The following is a 25,866-nucleotide window of genomic DNA, read 5'->3' on the forward strand; positions in this document are numbered from 1 at the left end:
GCCGCTCTAGTGCGTCGGTCGTCGGGCACTCGAACGCCGCTAGCGACGAGCTCCCTACCCGCGGGTGATCGACGGTAATTTACCGTACGGAGCGATCGACGGGATCGGATGAAATGGATCGAAATTCGGCATGTAGCGCGAACGATTGGCAGCGGATTCAATCCCAGTGATCGAATCTGCTGTCAAAATGGTGGCAAATCGGGCCAGTGTTTAACTAGTTGAATGCTGTTCTAGTAAAAATGGTGGTAGTATACAATATGCTGTAAATAGTCTTTTAGAGGAAAGAAGAAATGCTGGGTTTCATTCTGCTTTAATATAATATTAACAATATTTTACTAACCCTGCCTCTTAATGCCTAACACTAACCCTCCCCCAATATCTAACACTAACACCCCCTAATTTCTAACACTAACTTTCTTCTTAATAGGAAGGGGATGTGGCACCCCAAAATATAAAATGACTAAAAACAGCTGAACTACTTCTGATTCTGATAGGAGTCCCAATGGTCTGTCTGGGTATGCATGCCCGCCGCTCGTTCCCAGCGTTATTTACAGCGGCATTTACCTTAAGAATAAAGCACAGTTGAAGTAAAAATGTAGTAATTTTATTGAAAAACTCCCCAGACAACGCGTTTCATCAGTGTGAACCCGCTTCTTCAGCTCATTGAGCAGAGTCTTGAGGTCAGTGTAGCACGGCAGTACACTGTATCCAAATTATGCACCCTACTAGTGTTGGGCGAACATCTAGATGTTCGGGTTCGGGCCGAACAGGCCGAACATGGCCGCGATGTTCGGGTGTTCGACCCGAACTCCGAACATAATGGAAGTCAATGGGGACCCGAACTTTTGTGCTTTGTAAAGCCTCCTTACATGCTACATACCCCAAATTTACAGGGTATGTGCACCTTGGGAGTGGGTACAAGAGGAAAATTTTTTTAGCAAAAAGAGCTTATAGTTTTTGAGAAAATCGATTTTAAAGTTTCAAAGGGAAAACTGTCTTTTAAATGCGGGAAATGTCTGTTTTCTTTGCACAGGTAACATGCTTTTTGTCGGCATGCAGTCATAAATGTAATACATATAAAAGGTTCCAGGAAAAGGGACCGGTAATGCTAACCCAGCAGCAGCACACGTGATGGAACAGGAGGAGGGTGGCGCAGGAGGAGAAGGCCACGCTTTGAGACACAACAACCCAGGCCTTGCATGAGGACAAGAAGCGTGCGGATAGCATGCTTTGTACCACCATGCAGTCATAAATGTAATAAAGATAAGAGGTTCCATAAACAGGGACCGGCAACGCTAACCCAGCAGCAGCAGCAGCACACGTGATGGAACAGGAGGAGGCGCAGGAGGAGAAGGCCACGCTTTGTGAGACACAACAACCCAGGCCTTGCATGAGGACAAAAAGCATGCGGATAGCATGCTTTGTACCGCCATGCAGTCATAAATGTAATAAAGATAAGAGGTTCCATAAACAGGGACCGGCAACGGTAACCCAGCAGCAGCAGCAGCACACGTGATGGAACAGGAGGAGGCGCAGGAGGAGAAGGCCACGCTTTGTGAGACACAACAACCCAGGCCTTGCATGAGGACAAAAAGCGTGCGGATAGCATGCTTTGTACCACCATGCAGTCATAAATGTAATAAAGATAAGAGGTTCCATAAACAGGGACCGGCAACGGTAACCCAGCAGCAGCAGCAGCAGCACACGTGATGGAACAGGAGGAGGCGCAGGAGGAGAAGGCCACGCTTTGTGAGACACAACAACCCAGGCCTTGCATGAGGACAAAAAGCGTGCGGTTAGCATGCTTTGTACCGCCATGCAGTCATAAATGTAATAAAGATAAGAGGTTCCATAAACAGGGACCGGCAACGCTAACCCAGCAGCAGCAGCAGCAGCACACATGATGGAACAGGAGGAGGCGCAGGAGGAGAAGGCCACGCTTTGTGAGACACAACAACCCAGGCCTTGCATGAGGACAAAAAGCGTGCGGATATAGCAGCAATGCTTTTTGCCGCCATGCAGTCATAAATGTAATACAGATGAGAGGTTCAATAAACAGGGACCGGAAACGCTAAACCATCCCAGATGTTCATCGGTCATGTTACTTGGTTGGGGTCCTGGAGTGTTGCGTAGTCGTTTCCAATCCAGGATTAAATCATTTTAATTTGAGTCAGACGGTCTGCATTTTCTGTGGAGAGGCGGATACGCCGATCTGTGACGATGCCTCCGGCAGCACTGAAACAGCGTTCCGACATAACGCTGGCTGCCGGGCAAGCCAGCACCTCTATTGCGTACATTGCCAGTTCGTGCCAGGTGTCTAGCTTCATGCCCGGTTTCAGGTCCAGCGGTGCCAGCCACAAATCCGTCTGTTCCTTTATTCCCCTCCAAATTTCCTCCCCTGTGTGCTGCTTATCCCCAAGGCAGATCAGCTTCAGCAACGCTTGCTGACGCATGCCAACAGCTGTGCTGCACTGCTTCCACGATCCTACTGCTGCTGGTGCTGGGTTAGCATTTCCGGATGAGGTACAGCTTTGAGATGCGTTGGAGGAGAAGGAGTCAGAGAGGTAGGTGCTGCTGTTGTTATCCAGTGGGAGGGACGGCGGTGCAGCTGTTTGCGGCGTGGGCAACACCCGCGCCGTAGCAGGTGAGGAATCGCTGCCAGGCTCCACAAGGTTCACCCAGTGCGCGGTAAGGGAGATGTATCGACCCTGGCCGAACGCACTCGTCCAGGTGTCAGTGGTGAGGTGAACCTTGCAGGCAACGGCATTCTTCAAGCTACGGGTTATTTAGCTGACCACGTGCTCATGCAACTCAGGCACTGCAGAGCGTGCAAAGTGGTAGCGGCTGGGAACCACGTAACGTGGGATGGCCACTGACATCATGCCCTTGAAGCTGTTTGTCTCCACCACTCGATATGGCAGCATTTCGCAGGCCAGAAGCTTGGCTATGCTGGCTGGCTGTTACTGCCACGGCCCGGGGGTCATTTGCTGGCAATTTCCTCTTGCGCTCAAACATCTCAGAGACAGACAACTCAACCGTAGGGCTGCACACCGAAGGGCTGTTGGTTGTTGTGTTTGATGAACACTGGGAGACCTCAAGAGCACTAGTCCGGAAAGTGACAGTGTCAGCATCGTCTGATGTTTGTGAATGTTGTGAACCACGCAATGGCTGGGCTACTGTTGCCGCTGAGGCGGGTCTGGTGGTGAGTCTGGTGAACCCAAGGGAGGCAGTGTTGCTGGTGGTACCCTGTCCTGCCGCGTTTGCCCACAGAGTGGGATGTTTGGATAGAATGTGGCGGCTCATGCTGGTGGTGGAGAGGTTGTTAATACTTTTCCCCCTGCTCAGGCGAGTCTTGCATACCTTGCAAATCGCCATGGTAACATCCTCAGTGCAGTCTTCAAAGAAAGCCCAGACTTTAACTGGCTGAGGACTCGGACCTCGTGCGTGATGTGCTGGTGCTGCTTAACCCACTGCTGGACGCTTGAGAGGTCATCCAAGTAATTATCTGGTCCTGTTCTTTTGGATCTGTGAGGGTTGTTGTCCTGGACAACATGGGCGGTATTGAGTGGGTTTTCTTGGGTGCTCCCCTGTGGCCTGTACGTGAACAGTCAGGGGAAACACCTCTTCCCTTGCCCCTCCCTCTTTCACCGGATTTCTTCCTCATTTCACTTATCCTTAAAGTACACGCTGACTGGCAGCAGTACAGTGGCAGTACAGAAATGCTATACAGTGGTGGGTGAGCGGTGTACCACTATTGTCAGCAGCGACACAGAGCACAATGCTATACAGTGGCGGGTGAGCGGTGTACTACTGTTCCCAGCAGACACAGAGTGGAAGTAAACACAATGCTATATAGTGTGGCTGAGCCGTGTACACAGAGTGGCATTAAACACAATGCTATATCGTCTGCTATATAGTCACCCCGAACAGGGTGATGTTCTGCAGAACCCGAACAGTGGCAAACACTGTTCGCCCAACACTACTGGGAGGGAACGCAGATTTTAGTACCTAAACACACGATACAACATGTTTTCCGGGGTCGGACTCTGAGGCACATACAGATGGTCCCGATCATCATCCTCATCATACAACTCTTCTCCTGAGTCTGACCCACCCACCACCTCTGCCACCCCAACATCCCCAGACACAGACCCCTCATCGTCCTCAACATTAACTTGGGATGCTGGCCTGAGCCAGACCTCCTCCTCCACATCAGGCCCCATCATCTCCTCAATGGCAGCCCTCATTAATCGCTCTGGCGACGGACCGATGGACACAACGTTCTCCTCCGGGGAGGGCTGCTGCTGACCACTGGCTGCTGGGGTGGATGTTATAGCTTGCGTGGGGCGTTGGCTGTTGCTGTTGTTGGGAGTGCTGCTCACAGCGGAGGTCTCTGGGGAACTCATGTTGAGCTCATATAGTGGTTGACGGTGAGTGGAGTCCAGCAATATACACACTGACTGGCAGAGTACGCAATGCTATATAGTGTGGCTGAGCGGTGTACACAGAGTGGCAGTAAACACAATGCTATATAGTCTGGCTGAGCGAGCGGTGTACTACTGTTCCCAGCAGAATCAGAGTGGCAGTAAACAATGGTATATAGTCTGGCTGAGCAGTGTACACAGAGTGTCAGTAAACAATGCTATATAGTCTGGCTGAGCCGTGTACACAGAGTGTCAGTAAACAATGCAATATAGTCTGGCTGAGCGGTGTACACAGAGTGTCAGTAATCAATGGTATATAGTCTGGCTGAGCGGTGTACACAGAGTGTCAGTAAACAATGGTATATAGTCTGGCTGAGCGGTGTACACAGAGTGTCAGTAAACAATGGTATATAGTCTGGCTGAGCGGTGTACACAGAGTGTCAGTAATCAATGGTATATAGTCTGGCTGAGCGGTGTACACAGAGTGTCAGTAAACAATGGTATATAGTCTGGCTGAGCGGTGTACACAGAGTGTCAGTAATCAATGGTATATAGTCTGGCTGAGCGGTGTACACAGTGTCAGTAAACAATGGTATATAGTCTGGCTGAGCGGTGTACACAGAGTGTCAGTAATCAATGGTATATAGTCTGGCTGAGCGGTGTACACAGAGTGTCAGTAAACAATGGTATATAGTCTGGCTGAGCGGTGTACACAGAGTGTCAGTAAACAATGGTATATAGTCTGGCTGAGCGGTGTACACAGAGTGGCAGTAAACACAATGCTATATAGTCTGGCTGAGCGAGCGGTGTACTACTGTTCCCAGCAGAATCAGAGTGGCAGTAAACAATGGTATATAGTCTGGCTGAGCGGTGTACACAGAGTTTCAGTAAACAATGGTATATAGTCTGGCTGAGCGGTGTACACAGAGTGGCAGTAAACAATGGTATATAGTCTGGCTGAGCGGTGTACACAGAGTGTCAGTAATCAATGGTATATAGTCTGGCTGAGCGGTGTACACAGAGTGGCAGTAAACACAATGCTATATATAGCGTGGCTGAGCGAGGTGCACAGTGGCAGTACACACAATGCTATATAGTCAGGCTAAGCCGTGTACACAGAGTGTCAGAAAACACAATGCTATATATAGCGTGGCTGAGCGAGGTGCACAGTGGCAGTACACACAATCCTATATAGTCAGGCTAAGCCGTGTACACAGAGTGTCAGAAAACACAATGCTATATATAGCGTGGCTGAGCGAGGTACACAGTGGCAGTACACACAATGCTATATAGTCTGGCTGAGCCGTGTACACAGAGTGGCAGTAAACACAATGCTATATATAGCGTGGCTGAGCGAGGTGCACAGTGGCAGTACACACAATGCTATATAGTCAGGCTAAGCCGTGTACACAGAGTGTCAGAAAACACAATGCTATATATAGCGTGGCTGAGCGAGGTACACAGTGGCAGTACACACAATGCTATATAGTCTGGCTAAGCCGTGTACACAGAGTGTCAGAAAACACAATGCTATATATAGCGTGGCTGAGCGAGGTACACAGTGGCAGTACACACAATGCTATATAGTCTGGCTGAGCCGTGTACACAGAGTGGCAGTAAACACAATGCTATATATAGCGTGGCTGAGCGAGGTGCACAGTGGCAGTACACACAATCCTATATAGTCAGGCTAAGCCGTGTACACAGAGTGTCAGAAAACACAATGCTATATATAGCGTGGCTGAGCGAGGTACACAGTGGCAGTAAACAATGCTATATATATAGTGTGGCTGAGCGAGCGGTGTACTACTATTCCCAGCAGCGACACACAATGACTGGGGGGGACCCTGGCTAGCGTGGCTGGAGAGCGAACTACCCTGCCTGCCCACCCAAAGCTAAACCCACAGACAAATGGCGGAGATATGACGTGGTTCGGGTATTTATTTACCCGAACCACGTGACCGTTCGGCCAATCAGAGCGCGTTCGGGCCCGAACCACGTGACCCGTTCGGCCAATCACAGCGCTAGCCGAACGTTCGGGGAACGTTCGGCCATGCGCTCTTAGTTCGGCCATGTGGCCGAACGGTTTGGCCGAGCACCGTCAGGTGTTCGGCCGAACTCGAACATCACCCGAACAGGGTGATGTTCTGCAGAACCCGAACAGTGGCGAACACTGTTCGCCCAACACTACACCCTACCCTGCTGTAGCCACATTTAATCATTACCGTCTTTGGCAGCACCCGAGTTGCCAGCCCGAATTACCAGCTTTGGCCAAGATGGCCACATTTCTCATAACACTTGTGGCAGATGTGGCTCCCAGACTTTGGGGTCCACTAATGGGAAAAGCGAGGCGAGGTGTGAACATTGTGGGGGTCCAATCAAAGATTTGCTTGGGGGCCCCATAATTTTATGTTCCTGATCTCTAATGAGCCCTGCCCCATTCTAAGCCAGTAACAAACACTGTCAAAGGTTTAAAGTAAACCTGAGACAAAGGAGGGGGGGATTATACATGTGGGCCGCTTCCTCCAGCCCCCTCCAGGCTTATCGCTCCCTCGCTGTCCACCTCTGCCTCCTGGATCTTCTGCAGTTGGACCCAAAAAGTTCTCAGGTCTAGGGCGTACGGGGCATGCGCGGCCCGGCCACCTGCATGCCCCCATTACGCTCCCATCGCCGGGAGCACTACTGTGCAGGCGCAGAATGCCCCCTGGCCACAGGAGCGCAATGGGGGAGCATACGCGGCTGGACTGATCCTGCGCCAATTGGCCCCCGACTGGAGGACTTTTCAGGGCCAATTGCAGAAGATCCAGGAGGCGGAGGAGGACAGCGAGGGAGCGATAAGCCTGGAGGAGGCTGGAGGGAAGCCACAGGTATGTATAAAATCATCCCCCCCCCCCCATCATCTAAGGTACCCTTTAACAACTGGTGTAGTAATTCATGCAGCCTCAAGGGGGCACAGGACTGTAATGGTCTACACCCACCCCACACACCCCAGCAAGCATTGTCGCGGCTACATTATATTATGGATGGGATAATTACAGGGGCCACACTTTTAAAGAGGGTTTTAAGAATGCTATTAGGACACAGAGGCTGGTTCTGCATACAATGACCAGCCTCTGTTACTATACTGTACCCCCCCCCTTCCTGCACTCTGCTGTCCCCCAGAAAAAAAATGCAGTGCTAGCGACATGCAGCTTGTCGCTAGCAGGCTGTCTACATCCAGGCTGTCATTTAGCGCCACTCCCCCGCCTCCTCTATAGCGCCGCTCCCCGCCGGCATCCCTTCCCTCCAATCAGCTTACGGAGGTGGGGAGGGAAAGGACGCAGGCGGGGAGCGGCGCTATAGAGGAGGTGGTGCAGTGGCGGTAAATGACAGCCTGGATGTAGACAGCCTGCTAGCGACAAGCTGCATGTTGCTAGCACTGCGTTTTTTTTCCTGGGGGACAGCAGAGCGTGAGGGGGGGGGGGGGGAGGGCACAGTATAGTAACAGAGGCTGGTCATTCTATGCAGAACCAGCCTCTGTGTCCTAATAAGATTCTTAAAACCCACCTCTCATTCCCTGTAAAGAGGAACTCCAGTGAAAATAATGTAATAAAAAAAGTGCTTCACTTTTACAATAATTATGTATAAATGATTTAGTCAGTGTTTGCTCATTGTAAATCTTTCCTCTCCCCGATTTACATTCTGACATGTATCGTATTGAACTACGATTAAGGGCAGATGATGGGCCCGATACGCGTGAGTTGATCCTGTGATTTTATTGCACCGTCTGTGGATTTTTCGAATAAATTTATTAGCCTTTTTACTTCAACCTGCTCTGGTCTGCGGATCCTTTTTTTGTTCATCTATTCCGTTATGGCTTGGCTCACCTGATCCTGCACCGACTAGTATGATGTTTGGGGGTACAGAGCGTTCATGAACTTTTCTTGTTGCTCTGACATGTATCACATGGTGACATTGTTACTGTGGGCAGGTTATGTAGCTGCTGCTAGCTGTTTTGGCCGTTAGAGACAGCTGTAAGCAGCTATTTCCTGTCTGTGAACCTTGTTACATTGTAACAAACTGCCAAAAGTACCGCGGTCCCAGAGCTTCTTGTGAGAGGGGTTTCAGCACAAAATCAGTCATGCAGAGCCCCCTGATGGTCTGTTTGTGAAAACCAATATATTTCTCATGTAAAAGGGGGTATCAGCTACTGATTGGGATAAAGTTAAATTCTTGGTTGGAGTTCCTCTTTAAGGGAGGGGATCATTGTGTCCACCCTTATGCCCCTAGACTGTGGGGTTCGCTATATGGGGGATAAGGTAATGAATATTAGGGGAGCTCCATTACTGGGGGGGGAGGGGGCATAATTTGTAGTTAAGCCCCTGAACACTGCAGTGCAGTATGCTAATTAGTTTCATGGTACCTGTATAGAAGTTACTGAAAAATATTTTCCCAATGTTATGTCCAATGATAAGTGAAAATACAGATATTCTTTTCGCATACATTTTCACAGAAAAAAATGTAAAATTCAACTTCCAAGCAATAAAGTCATTGAAAATAATTTTGTTTGGGAATTTTAGCATTTTCACAAATTTTTGCGCTGAAAAAAAAGCCTTTTTTTGGGAAATTTTGCTGTACAAAAAACGATTTTTTTTGCAGTTTTCAGGAATTATCACATCAGAGATGAAATTTTGAGCGCATTGCAGAAAATACACAATGTATTTTCACAAATATTTTCTCGGAATCGCAAATAACATTTTGGATGCCAAAATAACTGGTGAATAATTTCCAAGCAGCACTGCTTATGTTTGCTGGTGTCAATAATCATGCAACCTAGCTAAAAGGGGCCTATCTAGAAATCAGTTGGCCCCCCTGCGAAACTATGGATGGGCCCCTCTTCCTTTCCCCCAATCCCCACCCCCAAAAACAGAAATTCAGGCGGGATATTTAAAAAAAAGAAAAAACAGAAAAGCACACTTACAGTATTAATAGCCAGGTATAGGTGCCTCCAGTATACATAGCCTCAAATAGATCCCCCCAGTAAAGGTAGCAACATATAGGTGCCCCAGTATCGATAGCCAGGTATAGGTGCCCCCAGTATAGGTTAGCCAGCTATAGGTACTCCCAGTATCCTGTGCTGTGCCTCCCTCCTTCCCCTTAAAATGGCCCTGGGCGGGCCCTCTACCATGCTTCACCCTCCAAGGCCCCCCCTGCGCCTGCATCCCTTGCAGGGGCTATTGTTACGCCACTGCTAGCTAATTAACTATGTATAGGCCCGGTTCACATTTGCGTTATTTTGCGGACCGCAGCTGGACCGCAAAGTCCGCAAACAGAACGGACGATTAAGGGTCAATTGTAAATCAATGGACCCGTGCGCACTCATCCGTTCCTCCGGATCCGGATGCGGTCTGCGGTCCAGAACTTTCCAACCTGCTCCAATTTTCCGGACCGGTCCTCCGTCCACCGCCGCTGGACCGGATCCAGACAAGAAATCCAGCACAACAGGAACTGATGGGAAACGAAAGTGCATAACACACTTCCAGATGTAAGCCGGACGTCCTACCCCACTTCATGTGGGGTTCTCTATGGTGCAGGCGGCCATGTGGATGTACCCAGCGGCGGACAAACCCCAGCCTCTCCACAGCCACCCCAGAACACAGCGGAGGACGGAAGGACCCGACCATCCAGATGCAGGGCCCCGCGGGACGAGGAGGATGATGTCCGCACGGCAGGCTCTCCCCAAGAAGGACTCCAGCGCTTTTCCAGACCTTCCAGGCCCCTCTTTGAAAACGGAAACGGATCCAGGACGCATGAAGAACGAAAGAAGATCCGGATGAAAACTGAACGTGACCTGACCGGTTCCTGATTGCCTCCTGATGGCGAACAGATCTTCTCAGAACGGCCCGGAACGGACCCGTGCCACCGGTAAGTATTTCATCAAAACGCAAGTGTGAACTGGGCCTCATAGTAGCTGCATAGCCTGTTTTGGCTATAGTTACACATTTATCACAGGTCTCATACAGGAGTGCTTCCTCAGCTGCCCCCGGTGGCGGATCTGTGCACATACATACAGTACTAAATGTTAATACTGAGGAGGACTGTTCCATGCAAAAATATTGCCAACTTAGTGTTGTTGGTTTTTTTTAAGATATTATATTGATGAGGCATTATCAGGATAAGGTAATGCATGCATTCGTAAGGTTATCTACAATATGCTGATCACATTCAAATATGCATATACCTAGAGATGAGCGTAATGGCGTAATTACGATTTCGTGAAATTTCGCGTAATTAGTGTAATTACATTTATGGCCGTAAGTACATAATCGTAATGAAGAAGGATTTCGCGAAATTTCGCGTAAGCGTAATTTTCGCATTGCAACGGGTATTACAAAATTAATACGTATGGCCATGCTCCCGAAGCGGAAAAGTTGACGCATGGATCAATGTTAGGTAGCCGCCGACTTTAAGGGTTAATAGCAAAGCCCCCTTAAATGCTAAGAGCCTCAAATTTAGAGAATATATTAAGGAGATCAGAAGAAATAAGAGGAAACATTTTTTTTTTAAAAAGACCTTATAGTTTTTGAGAAAATCGATTTTTAAGTTTCAAGGGCGAAAATGTCTTTTAAATGCGGAAAATGTCAGGTTTTTTTGCACAGGTAACAATAGTGTATTATTTTCATAGATTCCCCCAAGTGGGAAGAGTTTTACTTACTTTGTTCTGAGTGTGGGAAATATAAAAAAAAAACGACGTGGGGTCCCCCCTCCCAGACCTCTTTAACCCCTTGTCCCCCATGCAGGCTGGGATAGCCAGAATGCGGAGCACCGGCCGCGTGGGGCTCCGCACCCTGACTATACCAGCCCGCATGGTCCATGGATTGGGGGGTCTCGGAAGGGGAGGGGCAGCCAAGCTTCCCCCTCCCCCTCCGAGCCCTTGTCCAATCCAAGGACAAGGGGCTCTTCTCCACCTCCGATGGGCGGTGGAGGTGGAGGCCGCGATTTCCGGGGGGGGGGGGGGGGGGGTCATGGTGGAATCTGGGAGTCCCCTTTAAAAAGGGGTCCCCCAGATGCCCACCCCCCCTCCCAGGAGAAATGAGTATAGAGGTACTTGTACCCCTTACCCATTTCCTTTAAGAGTTAAAAGTAAATAAACACACAAACACTTAGAAAAAGTATTTTAATTGAACAAAAAACATAACCACGAAAAAAGTCCTTTAATATTCTTAATTAACCATTAATACTTACCTGTCCCTTTAAATAAATGATCCCTCGAAATAGCCTCGGAAATGTTCTATCAGTTACAATGTAACAAAGTTATTACAATGTAACAACTTTGTTACATTGTAACTACGCCGCTCCCGACGTCACTCGCCGCCGCCGCATACGCGTCTGCGCTGCACGGACCCGACAGAGCTCTGAGCTATATAGCTCAGAGCTCTCTAAAGCATCTTTGTATTTGGGCTCCAAGGAGCCCCATTGGTCCTTAGCAGACCAATGGGGTTCCTTCTGATTTGAAGGAACCCCATTGGTCTGCTAAGGACCAATGGGGCTCCTTGGAGCCCAAATACAAAGATGCTTAGAGAGCTCTGAGCTATATAGCTCAGAGCTCTGTCGGGTCTGTGCAGCGCAGACGCGTATGCGGCGGCTGGGCGGCGAGTGACGTCGGGTGCGGCGTAGTTACAATGTAACAAAGTTGTTACATTGTAATAACTTTGTTACATTGTAACTGATAGAACATTTCCGAGGCTATTTCGAGGGATCATTTATTTAAAGGGACAGGTAAGTATTAATGGTTAATTAAGAATATTAAAGGACTTTTTTCGTGGTTATGTTTTTTGTTCAATTAAAATACTTTTTCTAAGTGTTTGTGTGTTTATTTACTTTTAACTCTTAAAGGAAATGGGTAAGGGGTACAAGTAACTCTATACTCATTTCTCCTGGGAGGGGGGGTGGGCATCTGGGGGACCCCTTTGTAAAGGGGACTCCCAGATTCCACCATGAACCCCCCCCAGGAAATCGCGGCCTCCACCTCCACCGCCCATCGGAGGTGGAGAAGAGCCCCTTGTCCTTGGATTGGACAAGGGCTCGGAGGGGGAGGGGAAAGCTTGGCTGCCCCTCCCCTTCCGAGACCCCCCAATCCATGGACCATGCGGGCTGGTATAGTCAGGGTGCGGAGCCCCACGCGGCCGGTGCTCCGCATTCTGGCTATCCCAGCCTGCATGGGGGACAAGGGGTTAAAGAGGTCTGGGAGGGGGACCCCACGTCGTTTTTTTTTTATATTTCCCACACTCAGAACGAAGTAAGTAAAACTCTTCTCACTTGGGGGAATCTATGAAAATAATACACTATTGTTACCTGTGCAAAAAAAACTGACATTTTCTGCATTTAAAAGACATTTTCGCCCTTGAAACTTAAAAATCGATTTTCTCAAAATCTATAAGGTCTTTTTGAAAAAAAAATTTTCCTCTTATTCCCACTGATCCCCTTAATATACCCTGGGAATTTGGTGTTTCTAAACTTTAAGCAGTCTTTGCTATTAACCGTTAAAGTCGTCGGGTTTTTAAATGTTTACATTTTTCCTTTGAAACTTTAACATCGATTTTCTCAAAAACTATAAGGTCTTTTTGAAAAAAAAAAATTTCCTCTTATTCCTCCTGATCTCCTTAATATATTCTCCAAATTTGAGGCTCTTAGCATTTAAGGGGGCTTTGCTATTAACCCTTAAAGTCGGCGGCTTTTTTATATTATACGGAGCGTTACGGTTTAACGCGAAATTATGGTAGCGTTTAATGCGAAATTACGGCATGAACGAAACGCGAAATTACGCGTTGAAAATTACGCTTACGGTATTTTCAATTACGATTTTAATGGCAATTACGCTACCGTAATTTCGCATCGTAATCGCAAATTTCGCGTGCGTAATTTTAGTAATGCGAAATTACGAAAATTTCGGCTCAACTTTACATATACCTCAAAATGAAAACTGTAAACAGGCCATATTGAATCATGCTTTAAATCAAGGTGTTCTCTCACCTCCAGGCTGAGATAAACATGATCCTGGGAATGGGAATACCAGCTGCCGACATCATCTACGCCAACACCTGCAAGCAGGTCTCTCACATCCGACACGCGGCCGCACATGGAGTGACCAGAATGACCTTTGACTGCGAGAGCGAGCTGGAAAAAGTGGCAGAAAATCACCCCAATGCCGAGTAAGTGAAGATGTGCAGTGCTCCAGCCGGAAACAGGAGACTTTGGCCAGGGCCGGGCCGAGGCAGAGGTGAGAGAGGCTCCAGCCTCAGGGCACAGTGTAGGAGGTGGCACACAACTTACTCAGCTACCATTCCCCTACTATGTTTGAAGCACATGTTTGAAGCACAGAGAAATAAGAAAAGGGGATACATGGCAATGACTGCAAGCCAGATAACAACTAGAGATTACGGTGTTGGGGGCCCTGCGGCACCTCTTAGTCTAATAACAATCAGTGTGTGATGGCTGGGGTGGGAGGAAAGGAGGGGCGCACTTTGGTGTCTCTGCCTTGGGTACTGAGGGACCTCGTCCCGGCTCTGACTTTGGCAACGGAGGCACTGCAGAAGTGAAGGTTCCGCCATAGGCATCCATACAAATATAATTTATAGGTGGAAATTTGTTCGCCAGGTGCAGGGGGCTTCCTGTTAGGCAAACTGTGGCTAGAAATAGCTGGGTTTTAAGGTTAGGTGTCAGGAATGGGGGTTTTAAAGTGGTCTGAAATTTTAGGCCAGCTTCAGTTACTACTGTTGTGGTACAGTGGCTAGGGTGCTTGTCCACCACACAGCGAGATCCGCGTTCAAATCCCAGCCAATGTGAGTTGGCTTTTATGCTACAAATCCTTAAAGGGAACCTAAACGGAGAAGGATATGGATTTTTCCTTTTAAAATAATACCAGTTGCCTGAATCGCCTGCTGATCCTGTGTCTCTAATACTTTTAGCCACAGCCCCTGAACAAGCATGCAGATCAGGTGCTCTGACTGAAGTCAGACTGGATTAGCTGCATGCTTGTTTCAGGGTGTGATTCAGCCACTATTGCAGTCACAAAGATCAGCTGGACTGCCAGGCAACTGCATTGCAGTCTATTGCATTGAGCATAAATGGTAAATTTTAGGCCAGCTTCAGTTACTACTGTAGTGGTACAGTGGTTAGGGTGACTTGCCCACCACACAGTGAGATCTGGGTTCGATTCCCAGCCATGGTATGATGTAAACTGGTTTTTGAAATAGGTAGAAGGGCGGAGGGGACCCACAAGAGGCTAATTAAAATCTCCCTAGCAGAGTGTGTAGCAGCTGTCCCATAACTAATTAGTGTAGGCAGACAACTGAGTCAAATGGTATAAGGACCTTGCTTGGAGGAGGGAGGGAGGGAGGGCGGGTCCTCCAGCAGTGATGTGTATTTCACTCAATCAGGTGTGCCTCCAGGTATGAGAGCTCTTGAAACATGTTTTCTATCATTTTTGCAGCCGGTAGAATTTTTTAAAATTTTCAAAGTTCGCCTCCCCAGCGAACTTTTTCGCGAACCGAACCTTTTGTGGAGGTTCGCGAACCTAAAATCGGAGGTTCGCGACATCTCTAATTACCACTTATCGTTTACACCCCGCGCCCTTTTTTCCCGACACCCTTTTTTGATGTACGCGACAATATTACGTGGGCACAAAAGCAAATATGATAACTGTGATAAAAAGTAGGAAAACACATTTTTATTGGATGTTATGTCAGAGTTTCAGACCAGTTCTATGGTTAGTCGGGAAGGGGGGATCAAGGTTAGGTGGCGGAGAAGGTGGGGGATCGCCGGGGGAGGGGCGGTAAGCTTAGGCATCGGAGGCAAGCCCAGGAAAATACTGATATATATATTAATATAATATTTAGGCAATTTAGGTGGCTTTTTACCTGATTCGGACTGGATGCTGATAGGTGAGTGAATGGGTGCTGATAGTGAACAGCTGAGTGCGGCTGTGTAGGTAGGTGGCTGGTGTGATGCAGACGACTAGGTTGCTGGGGCAACACGCATACATGCACACACACGCACTTCCTCAGTCATACATGCAAAGCAATAAGCTGCAGGGAAACCAGAGGGCAGAATGGCACACGGCAAGGAAGAGTAGTTAGCAGAGAGCAGTGCATATTTATTTAAGGGGTGTGCCAGCACAGCAGACTCACAGCAGGCAAGCTCTGCGCACCATGAGTCAGGCAGAAGCAGCAGAGCAGATGGAGAGACTGAAAAACATCAAAGTGAGTGTAGAGCTGATGCTGCCCCCTACAGTCTGTTGAATTATTTGATTCAATCAGCTTCATGGTAGAGTCGGCTCTGGGAATATTGAGTCTGCCATTTTCACTCCTTTATAAATGATGCCAGTTGCCTCTGTGCTGATGCTCCACCCAGGGCCGGATTTACCATAAGGCACACTAGGCACGTGCCTACAGGCGCCTGATTGGCCAAGGGGCGGGTTTAAATCAAGTCCCTTTAAGATGGGAAGCCACCCAGAAAAAGCAACATGCCAGCGCCGCCGCCTCCTCTTTGTATCACGTTTCAGCGGCCTAATTACAGTGAGGGGCGAGCGGCTAGTGACACATATACAGACTCGCTCAGTCCTTAGTGCCGGTGCCGCTCTCCTCGCCCACCAGCCGCCGTATTCATGCCTGCATGCAGCGCTGCAACTTGACAGCAGCTGCTGCGTGCATAGACGGCGGCTGGCGGCGTGATTGTCTGTCTCTGCTGCTCGCTCTGACTGATAAACCACGTGGGCGGCCCGTGGCGGGTGCATGATCCGGATTGGCGAAATTAGCCTGCCTGCGCCGGTGTGATGGAAGGGGACAGAGAGGAGGACAACTCAACTCGTGCAGCACAGGTAGGAAGAAGCTTTGCCCCGCCCAGCCTCTCTTGTCCATTAAGGCAGCCAGCCGATCAGCATGTGTTTTGAAGTGACAGCGGGGAGGGGGCAGAGGAACCATCCCTGTAGGTAGGACTCAGGAGATAGCCCTGCACTGTCTGTCTATATAGTTACAACTCCGCCCCGCCCTCTGTATATACTATTTGGGTCTTGAAGCTGGACTCTGCACACGTGTGTGACAGACAGTGGTGTGTGTGCCCTGGTGGTGGTCCCCCCTGGAGTGGAGAGTAAGACCTTGCTGTGGCACTCAGGCAGTGCAGTGACAGCTGTGGAAAACGACATGTCAAAGCTGCCTGTGGTAATGACTTTTTAGCTTGCTGCCTGAATATCCGGTGGGGAGGGGGGAGTAGGAGGGTGTTGTGTGTACAGTGTGTATGGTGTGTGTGTACTGTGTCTGGTTTGTGTGTGTGTTTGTGTGAATACAGTGGGTGTGTGTGTACTGTGTACAGGGGATGTATGTGTACAGTGTGTGTACAATGTGTACTGTGTTCGTATGTACAGTGTGTGTGTGTGTGTGTGTGTGTGTGTGTGTGTGTGTGTGTGTGTGTGTGTGTGCGCGCGCGCAATGTGTTCTGTGTCTGTGTGTCCCATGTGTTCTGTGTCTGTGTGCACCGTGTGTGTGTACCATCCATGTGTTGTGTGTCTGTGTGTACCGTGTGTGTGTGTACCATGTGTTGTGTGTCTGTGTGTACCGTGTGTGTGTACCATGAGTTCTGTGTCTGTGTGTACCATGAGTTCTGTGTCTGTGTGTACTGTGTGTGTGTGTACCATGTGTTGTGTGTCTGTGTGTACTGTGTGTGTGTGTACCATGTGTTGTGTGTCTGTGTGTACCGTGTGTGTGTACCATGAGTTCTGTGTCTGTGTGTACTGTGTGTGTGTATGTGTGTGTACCATGTGTTCTGTGTCTTTGTGTATCATGTGTGTATGTACACAATGTGTACTGTGTGTATGTAGGGCCCATTTCCACATGTGTTTCAGAATGGGACACAACACCTGTGCAGTTGTTGTGCAATGGCTATAGGGATTAGGAAGCATGCTGCAGGAAAATGCAGCATGCTATCCAAAATCGCAATGGCATGTGATTTGGAGGGGAAACCCACTGACTGTGTCATACTCACCAGCCTGCCTGTCATCTCGTCCAGTATGCCCGTCCTCTTCGTCGGCTCCGGGGTCCGTCTCGCGCAAATGCGCACACACGTAGCCGACATGTTTGCCTGTCACATGGCATCACGCCGTTCGGGGTATTGGCCACTTCCTGGTTTGGTTCCTGCGGGCAACGCGCCTGCGCGGGTGTACGCAGTCATTTGTCCGCATGTACGCATGCGCGGCAGATAGTTGCTGACTGTTGTACGCGTGCGCGGCAAGTTGTTCCTGCTAAAAGTACGCATGCGCAGGAGGTTAATGCGGACGTTAGTACGCATGCGCAGCGTCATCAATTGGCGCCAAAAAGCCCTATATAAGCCAGTCTGCCCTGCAGGTTAGTGCTGTCTGTTCGTACAGCTTGCCAGCAGTGTACCGTGTGCTCTGTCAGCTACTACCTGATTGCCTTCTTGTTGCCGACCTTAGCCTGTTCCTGTTTCTGCCTGACTGCCGCCTGCCCCGACCTTCTGCCTGTTTGCTCGTTCCTGATTGTACTCCGCCTGCCTCGACCTCTGCCTGATCTACCGTTTATGATTGAACTCTGCCTGCCCTGAACCCGGATTGCCTGACCATTCTTCCGCCTGCTGATTCTGTACTTTGATATCTCTCCTCCACAACGCAGCGTTAACTGTTCTCCTTCGTCTCCAGTGGGGCAATCCTGAGGGTCGTGACCTGTGGCTACCAGGCAGCAAAGTAGTCCGTTGCCCACTAGGGGTAGCGGCCCATCAACCCTTGCGGGGTGCTCTGGTGAAGACCCGTAGCCACATAGACTCCACGCCTTGGGAGAGCCCACGCCAACCACTGGTGACAGGGTCAACAGCACCTGCTCAGAACGTTACAGAAACAGACAGCCATCATGAACGCTACTGGAGGTCCGTCCGATATCGATGCTCTTTGCAAGATGGTGTCTGAGCTCAGTCTTTCAGTACAACAGATACAGAACAGTTACGTTCAACTACAGTCACAGATTCAAGCCATACCTAACCCAGCTACTGCAGTTCCTGCAACCAATGTAACTGTTTCCGCTCCACCACCCGAGCCAAAAGTTCCTCTTCCAGACCGATTTACAGGAGATCGCAGCAAATTCAGAAACTTTAAAGGCGCCTGCCTCCTGTTATTCTCCCTACAGCCAAGAACCTATGCCAGCGAGCAAGCTAAAGTGGGCACCATCATCTCCTTACTCCAGGGAGAGCCGCAGGCTTGGGCCCTGCAGCTCAGAGAACAAGACCATGCTGCTCTATCTTCAGTCACTTCCTTCTTCGAAGCTCTTGCTGAACTCTATGATGACCCTGCTCGCACCGCCTCAGCCGAGTCAGCCCTTCAGAATCTTCGGCAGGGTCGTAGGCCTGTAGAGGAGTACATTTCTGACTTTCGCCGTTCGAGTGGGGACACTCAATGGAATGATGCTGCATTGAAATTTCAGTTTCGACTGGGACTGTCAGATCAACTCAAAGATGAGCTGGCCCGGGTGGGCATTCCTGCTACCTTGAAAGAACTTATACAGCTCTCCACCCAGATTGATAGAAGGCTAAGAGAAAGAAGGCTAGAGAGATCTGGCAACACCAGGACTGCATGGAATCTTCCTTCTTCTCCTGTACCAGCACCTAGCTCAAGTCCACCTGCATCTAATACCCTAGAGGCTCCTGAACCTATGCAGTTGGGTTTGGCCAGAACTTCACTATCCTCTGAGGAACGTCAGCATCGCCGCCAGGCCAACCTCTGCATGTACTGTGGCGCTCCAGGACATTTTCGCAATAATTGTCCAGTAAGGCCTTCTGGTAAGCTTAACTCTGAACCCTCTTCAGTTCTTGTCACTCATCAGTCCTCGTCCGCTCATGTTCCATTGTCTCTGTCGTTACAGGGGCCAGGAGGAATAACCAGAATTAGAGCCATCATAGACTCTGGAGCGTGTTCCTGTTTTATTGATGATCGTCTGGCCCATCAGCTTCAGCTTCCAGTTCGTCAGAAGTCCAGTCCATTCCCTCTACAGTTAGCAGATGGGTCTCCTTTGGAATCAGGTCCCATCACACAAGAGACTTATCCCATCCTTGTCACTACCTCTGAGGATCATCAGGAATTTCTCACCTTTGACCTAATTCCATCTCCGCTATTTCCTATCATCCTGGGGATTCCATGGCTACAATCTCACAACCCATCAATTAATTGGAGATCAGGTGAAGTTAACTTCCAATCCAAATACTGCCAACAGTTCTGCCTCCCTCAAGTTGGACAACTTCTCTGTCTCACACCCGAGTTAGAAGCCTTGCTCCCACCTCTCTACCAAGAGTTCCGAGATGTCTTTGACAAGAAGGCCGCTGATGCCCTGCCTCCACACAGAATATATGATTGTCCAATTGAGCTGCATCCAGGGGCTGAAATTCCTTTTGGAAGGGTATTCCCCCTCTCCGAACCTGAGTCAGCAGTGTTGAAACAGTACATTGAGGAAAACCTAACAAAGGGCTTCATCCGCCCCTCTACCTCTCCCACCGGGGCTGGGATATTTTTCGTTGAGAAGAAGGACGGTTCTCTTCGACCCTGTGTGGATTACCGTGAGTTAAACCGAGTGACTGTGAAAAACCGGTATCCACTTCCCTTAGTTCCCGATCTGTTCCAGAAGTTGCGTACTGCTAAGGTCTTCACTAAACTCGACCTTAGGGGTGCGTATAATCTCATCCGCATTCGCGATGGAGATGAATGGAAGACTGCCTTCAGATCCCGCTATGGACACTATGAATACTTAGTAATGCCCTTCGGCCTTTGTAACGCTCCTGCCACCTTCCAACACTTTGTCAACGACATCTTCCGTGACTTCATAGATGTGTTTATGGCAGTGTATCTGGACGATATTCTCATCTTTTCTTCTTCTCTGGCTGAACATCAAGTCCATGTTAAAAAGGTGTTAGCTCGCCTCCGTGTGCACAACTTATATGCAAAACTAGAGAAATGTGAGTTCGAACGGGAAGACATTCAGTTCCTCGGTCTACAGATCTCTCCTGCAGGCATCAAGATGGACTCACAAAAAGTTTCGGCCATTCTAGACTGGCCAACTCCCACGGATAAGAAAGGTGTTCAACGCTTTATTGGGTTTGCAAACTTTTATAGAAGATTTATAATGAACTTTTCAGCCATTGTGGCACCCATTACTCAGCTAACCAAAGCACACCAAAGGTTCCAATGGACTCCTGAAGCTCAGACCGCCTTTGAGAGACTCAAACAATTGTTTACCACAGCTCCTGTGCTTAAACATGCCAACCCTACACAGCCCTTCGTCCTAGAAGTAGATGCTTCCGAAACGGCAGTAGGGGCTGTGTTGTCCCAACGTTTTGGTCCTAAGAATTTATTACATCCTGTTGCCTTCTTTTCTCGGAAACTGAACCCCTCTGAAAAGAACTATGACATTGCAGACCGAGAGTTACTGGCTATTAAAGCATCCTTCGAGGAATGGAGATACTTGCTGGAAGGAGCACAACATTCAATTCTTGTCTTTACAGATCACAAGAATCTGGAATATCTCAAGACTGCCAAACGATTACGACCCAGACAAGCCCGCTGGGCCCTATTCTTCTCCCGTTTTGACTTCCATGTCACCTACAGACCAGGTAGTAAGAATGTTAAACCTGATGCACTATCTCGAATGTTCCCTGAGGAGTCTCCTGTTAATCCTGTTCCAGATACCATTTTGTCCTCCAAAAATTTCTTACTACTCCAACCTGATCTTCTTACTCGGATACAGCAATCCTCGAGATCCTTACCAAAAGACATAACGAATCGATTGCAACCTCAAGATGGCATGTTCTTTCAGAATGATAAAGTATACGTACCTGCTGATCTTCGCACATCTGTTTTGCAGTTAGGTCATGATAGTTTGCTGGCCGGTCATTTTGGAATTGCCAAGACACAGGAACTAATACAGCGTAACTTCTTCTGGCCTGAACTCCACCAAGATTGTAAGAAATATGTATCGTCATGTAACGTCTGTGCTCGGTCCAAGCATGTCCACCGTCGACCATGGGGTTTACTTACCTCCTTGCCCATACCCTCCCGCCCATGGGATATGATATCAATGGACTTTGTTACAGATCTACCTCCTTCCAACGAGTTCACTACAATTTTCGTGGTCGTTGACCGATTTACAAAGATGGCACACTTTGTCCCTTTAAAGGGGCTACCCAATGCTGCTACTACTGCTGAAGTTTTTCTCAATCAAATTGTGAGACTCCATGGACTTCCTTCCGATATTGTCTCTGATAGGGGGGTTCAATTCACTTCAAAATTCTGGAAAGAACTCTGCAACAGGCTCAAGATAACCTTGTCACTTTCCTCTGGCTATCACCCCCAGTCAAATGGGCAGACTGAGAGAGTAAACCAAGTGCTGGAACAGTATTTAAGATGTTTTACATCTGCATCCCAAGAGGATTGGTCTTCTTTGTTAGCAACCGCTGAATTTGCCTATAATAATAGTGTTCATACTTCTACGAATCAAACACCGTTCTATGCCAACTATGCATTTCATCCTACCATGTGTCCTATGTTGAAATACAATTCTCAGGTACCTGAAGTTCAACAGAGACTTTCATGTATTTCGGAAAACTTCAAAAAGCTACAGAAAAATCTTAAACAAGCACAACTCAGAATTAAGACGAAAGCTGATAGAAAGAGAACTGCTGCACCCAACTTTCAGACAGGTGATCTGGTATGGCTCTCTACTACCAATCTCAAATTGAGGTGTCCATCCAGGAAATTGGGTCCTAAATTCATTGGACCATTCCCTGTTGAGAGACAGATCAATCCTGTGGCTTACAAATTAAAACTGCCAGACTCCATGAAGACACATCCAGTCTTCCACGTTTCCTGTCTAAAGCCAGTTGTGTCTGATCCTTTTAAAAGTCGATCTACTGCTCCACCTCCCCCCATCTTGGTGGATGGTTCTGAAGAATTTGAAATAGAAAGAATATTAGACTCCAAGAAGAGTAGAAATGTACTTTATTATCTCATTAAATGGAGAGGCTTTGGTATTGAGGAGAATTCATGGGAGCCAGCAGCTAACGTTCATGCTTCCAGGTTAATTAAGCTTTTTCATAAACAATACCCTACAAAGCCAGCTCCAGGTGGCATCCGGAGGATGCCCCTGGGGAGGGGGCAATGTCATACTCACCAGCCTGCCTGTCATCTCGTCCAGTATGCCCGTCCTCTTCGTCGGCTCCGGGGTCCGTCTCACGCAAATGCGCACACACGTAGCCGACATGTTTGCCTGTCACATGGCATCACGCCGTTCGGGGTATTGGCCACTTCCTGGTTTGGTTCCTGCGGGCAACGCGCCTGCGCGGGTGTACGCAGTCATTTGTCCGCATGTACGCATGCGCGGCAGATAGTTGCTGACTGTTGTACGCGTGCGCGGCAAGTTGTTCCTGCTAAAAGTACGCATGCGCAGGAGGTTAATGCGGACGTTAGTACGCATGCGCAGCGTCATCAATTGGCGCCAAAAAGCCCTATATAAGCCAGTCTGCCCTGCAGGTTAGTGCTGTCTGTTCGTACAGCTTGCCAGCAGTGTACCGTGTGCTCTGTCAGCTACTACCTGATTGCCTTCTTGTTGCCGACCTTAGCCTGTTCCTGTTTCTGCCTGACTGCCGCCTGCCCCGACCTTCTGCCTGTTTGCTCGTTCCTGATTGTACTCCGCCTGCCTCGACCTCTGCCTGATCTACCGTTTATGATTGAACTCTGCCTGCCCTGAACCCGGATTGCCTGACCATTCTTCCGCCTGCTGATTCTGTACTTTGATATCTCTCCTCCACAACGCAGCGTTAACTGTTCTCCTTCGTCTCCAGTGGGGCAATCCTGAGGGTCGTGACCTGTGGCTACCAGGCAGCAAAGTAGTCCGTTGCCCACTAGGGGTAGCGGCCCATCAACCCTTGCGGGGTGCTCTGGTGAAGACCCGTAGCCACATAGACTCCACGCCTTGGGAGAGCCCACGCCAACCACTGGTGACAGGGTCAACAGCACCTGCTCAGAACGTTACAGACTGAATGGGCAGCGTTTCCTCATCCGACTCGCATGTGGGGAAACGCTGTGGATTTGGAACAGATTCGTCCCTACTGGAAACGGACCTTTAGTGTTAAAAAGACATGCTCTATGTGGTGAGGGGTGGGTTTAGAATGGTTATTGCGCAGGCCACAGTCTGCCTGGGGGGAGGATTTTGTATAGGCCAGGGGCTGCTTGAGGGGGGCACAGGAGTTGAGCTCCGTACTCACCACCCGTCGGGCCCAGCAACATCCTTTGACGATGGTCATTAGGCGAAGCCTCCTCCTGCTGGCGAGTATGCACAATGTCAAGCGACGTTACGTGTCTGCGCGACAAGACTGTAATCGATCACGTTACTTTGCGCGGGAGTCGTCGGGGATCTTAAAGATCCGATCAGCCATGATGGTCGTTATTGCGGCGCGATGCTAAGCAACAGTTGCATAGTCGTGTGACTGTATCCACATCGCGATAGCGCAGAAATGACTGCTCGGTGCTCAAAAAATTGCTAGTCATTGGGAAAATCATGACGTAGGTACATAGCTTTAGGCTTTATTAATAGAAACTATACATCACAATTTTTGCGTTATATTAATCTCATTTCCTTGTGATTTGTATTATTTGCATGTCGTTGGTATTCTCTGCTTGTCTTTAGGGATATCTGCATTACCATGTGTGGTTTTATTTCTTAAAGTGAACCTAAACCCAATAAATAAGTTTCACTTACCTAGGGCTTTTACCAGCCTTCTGCAGCCATCCTTTGCCCTTGACGTCACTCCCGGATCCTCTGGTCCCCCGCCGCCAGCTAGTTTCGGTTTGCCGTCTCGAATCAGCGGGCCACCACGTGTATCATTTCAAGCATTACCGCGGTTACAGGATGCTACAGCGGGTGGCAATGCGTACAAAGATACGTGTTGACACCCACTGTAGCGTCCTGTAACTGTGGTAATGCGTGCAATGATATGATTCCGAGTTGGCAAAAACGAAACTTGCTGGCGGCGGGGGAGAAGAGGATCTGGGAGTGATGTCAAGGGCAAAGGATGGCTGCAGGGGGCTGGTAAAAGCTCCAGGTAAATGAAACTCATTTTTTTATTGGGTTTAAGTTCATTTTACGAAAAGGGGGTGTGATTTGGGGTGTGACTTCAGCTGAGGGGCGGAGTTTAGGGCGGCAGAACTTCTGTGCCTATAGGCTCCTGAGCTGTAAATCCGGCCCTGGCTCCACCTCTTATACTATAAGTCACTGGCCCAGAATGAGCATGCAGTTCCGATGCTGTGTCTCTGGTGTGACTCCTCTGGCTACATGCTTGTTGCAGTTGTGTGACTCAAAGACAACTATAGCCAAAAGCTCAGCATGACAGCCCGGCAACTGGCATAGTTTATAAGGGAATGAAGATGGCAGCCTCTGTATTCCTTATTCCTCTCACTTCAGGATGCCATTCTTCCATAAAGTATTTTGAAGCTTAAAGGGTCACTTAAGGCTAGGAAAAAAAATGAGTTTTACTCACCTGGGGCTTCTACCAGCCCCCTGCAGCTGTCCAGTGCCCTCGCCGTGTCCCTCCGATCCTCCTGTCCCCCGCCGGCAGCTACTCCCGTTTTTGGCGACAGGTGCCGACAGGCCTGGGAACGCGAGTGATTCCTCGCGTTCCTGACCGCAATAGCAGTATAGAGGGCGCTATTGCGGCCAGGAACGTGAAGAATCACTCGCGTTCCCAAGCCTGTCGCCGAAACCGGAAGTAGCTGCCGGCGGGGCCAGGAGGATGCGAGCGAGACTGCGTGGGCACGGGACAGCTGCAGGGGGCTGGTGGAAGCCCCAGGTGAGTAAAACTCTTTTTTTTTTCTAGCCTCAAGTGTCCATTTAAAGATGTCCATATTTATATTAAAAGAACAATTGGAGGCATAGTGTTTGAATTATGGTGGGTGATTGTACATTGGAAGAACTAGACTTATAGCTCAAGAACCTACAGGCCCCTGTAAACTCCACCCCTGAGCAGATGCCACACCCTAGTTCACACCCCTGGGAAGCACAGGAAAAACTTATGCTTATGGGTTATATATATATATATATATATATATATATATATATATATATATATATATATATATATATATATATATATATATATGTATATGTCCAGCCACAGGACAGGAGTGGCCTTTCAGTTGTAAATCACAGACTCGTTCATATTTTGTTTATACAGGATGATTCTTCGCATCAAGACGGATGACGCTGGATCCTTTTCCTGTCTCAGCAGGAAGTTCGGAGCCCCTTTGGAGAACTGTGAGCACCTTTTGAGAGTGGCCAAGAGCTTAAATGTTTCAGTAACTGGAGTGAGGTAAGTCTCATTTACTTACTTTACTTTCCTCTTCTAGTGCTAGAATAGAAAAGAG

The 25,866-nt window shown here is 48.8% G+C and overlaps 1 protein-coding gene across 2 annotated transcripts in view; it reads left to right on the top strand.

The window, feature by feature from the left end:
* The window catches only part of LOC137545450 (ornithine decarboxylase-like), an 83,327-nt gene that overhangs the window by 35,183 nt on the left and 22,278 nt on the right, over positions 1 to 25,866 (top strand). For both annotated transcript variants that reach the window (XM_068266673.1, XM_068266674.1), the window contains 2 exons: positions 13,443 to 13,615; positions 25,677 to 25,811. In XM_068266673.1, the coding sequence (XP_068122774.1) occupies positions 13,443 to 13,615; positions 25,677 to 25,811 (308 nt within the window). The remainder of the gene's footprint in view (positions 1 to 13,442; positions 13,616 to 25,676; positions 25,812 to 25,866) is intronic.

This window comes from Hyperolius riggenbachi, chromosome 2 (genome assembly GCF_040937935.1).
Source record: "Hyperolius riggenbachi isolate aHypRig1 chromosome 2, aHypRig1.pri, whole genome shotgun sequence".
In the NCBI taxonomy this organism is placed as follows: Eukaryota; Metazoa; Chordata; class Amphibia; order Anura; family Hyperoliidae; genus Hyperolius; species Hyperolius riggenbachi.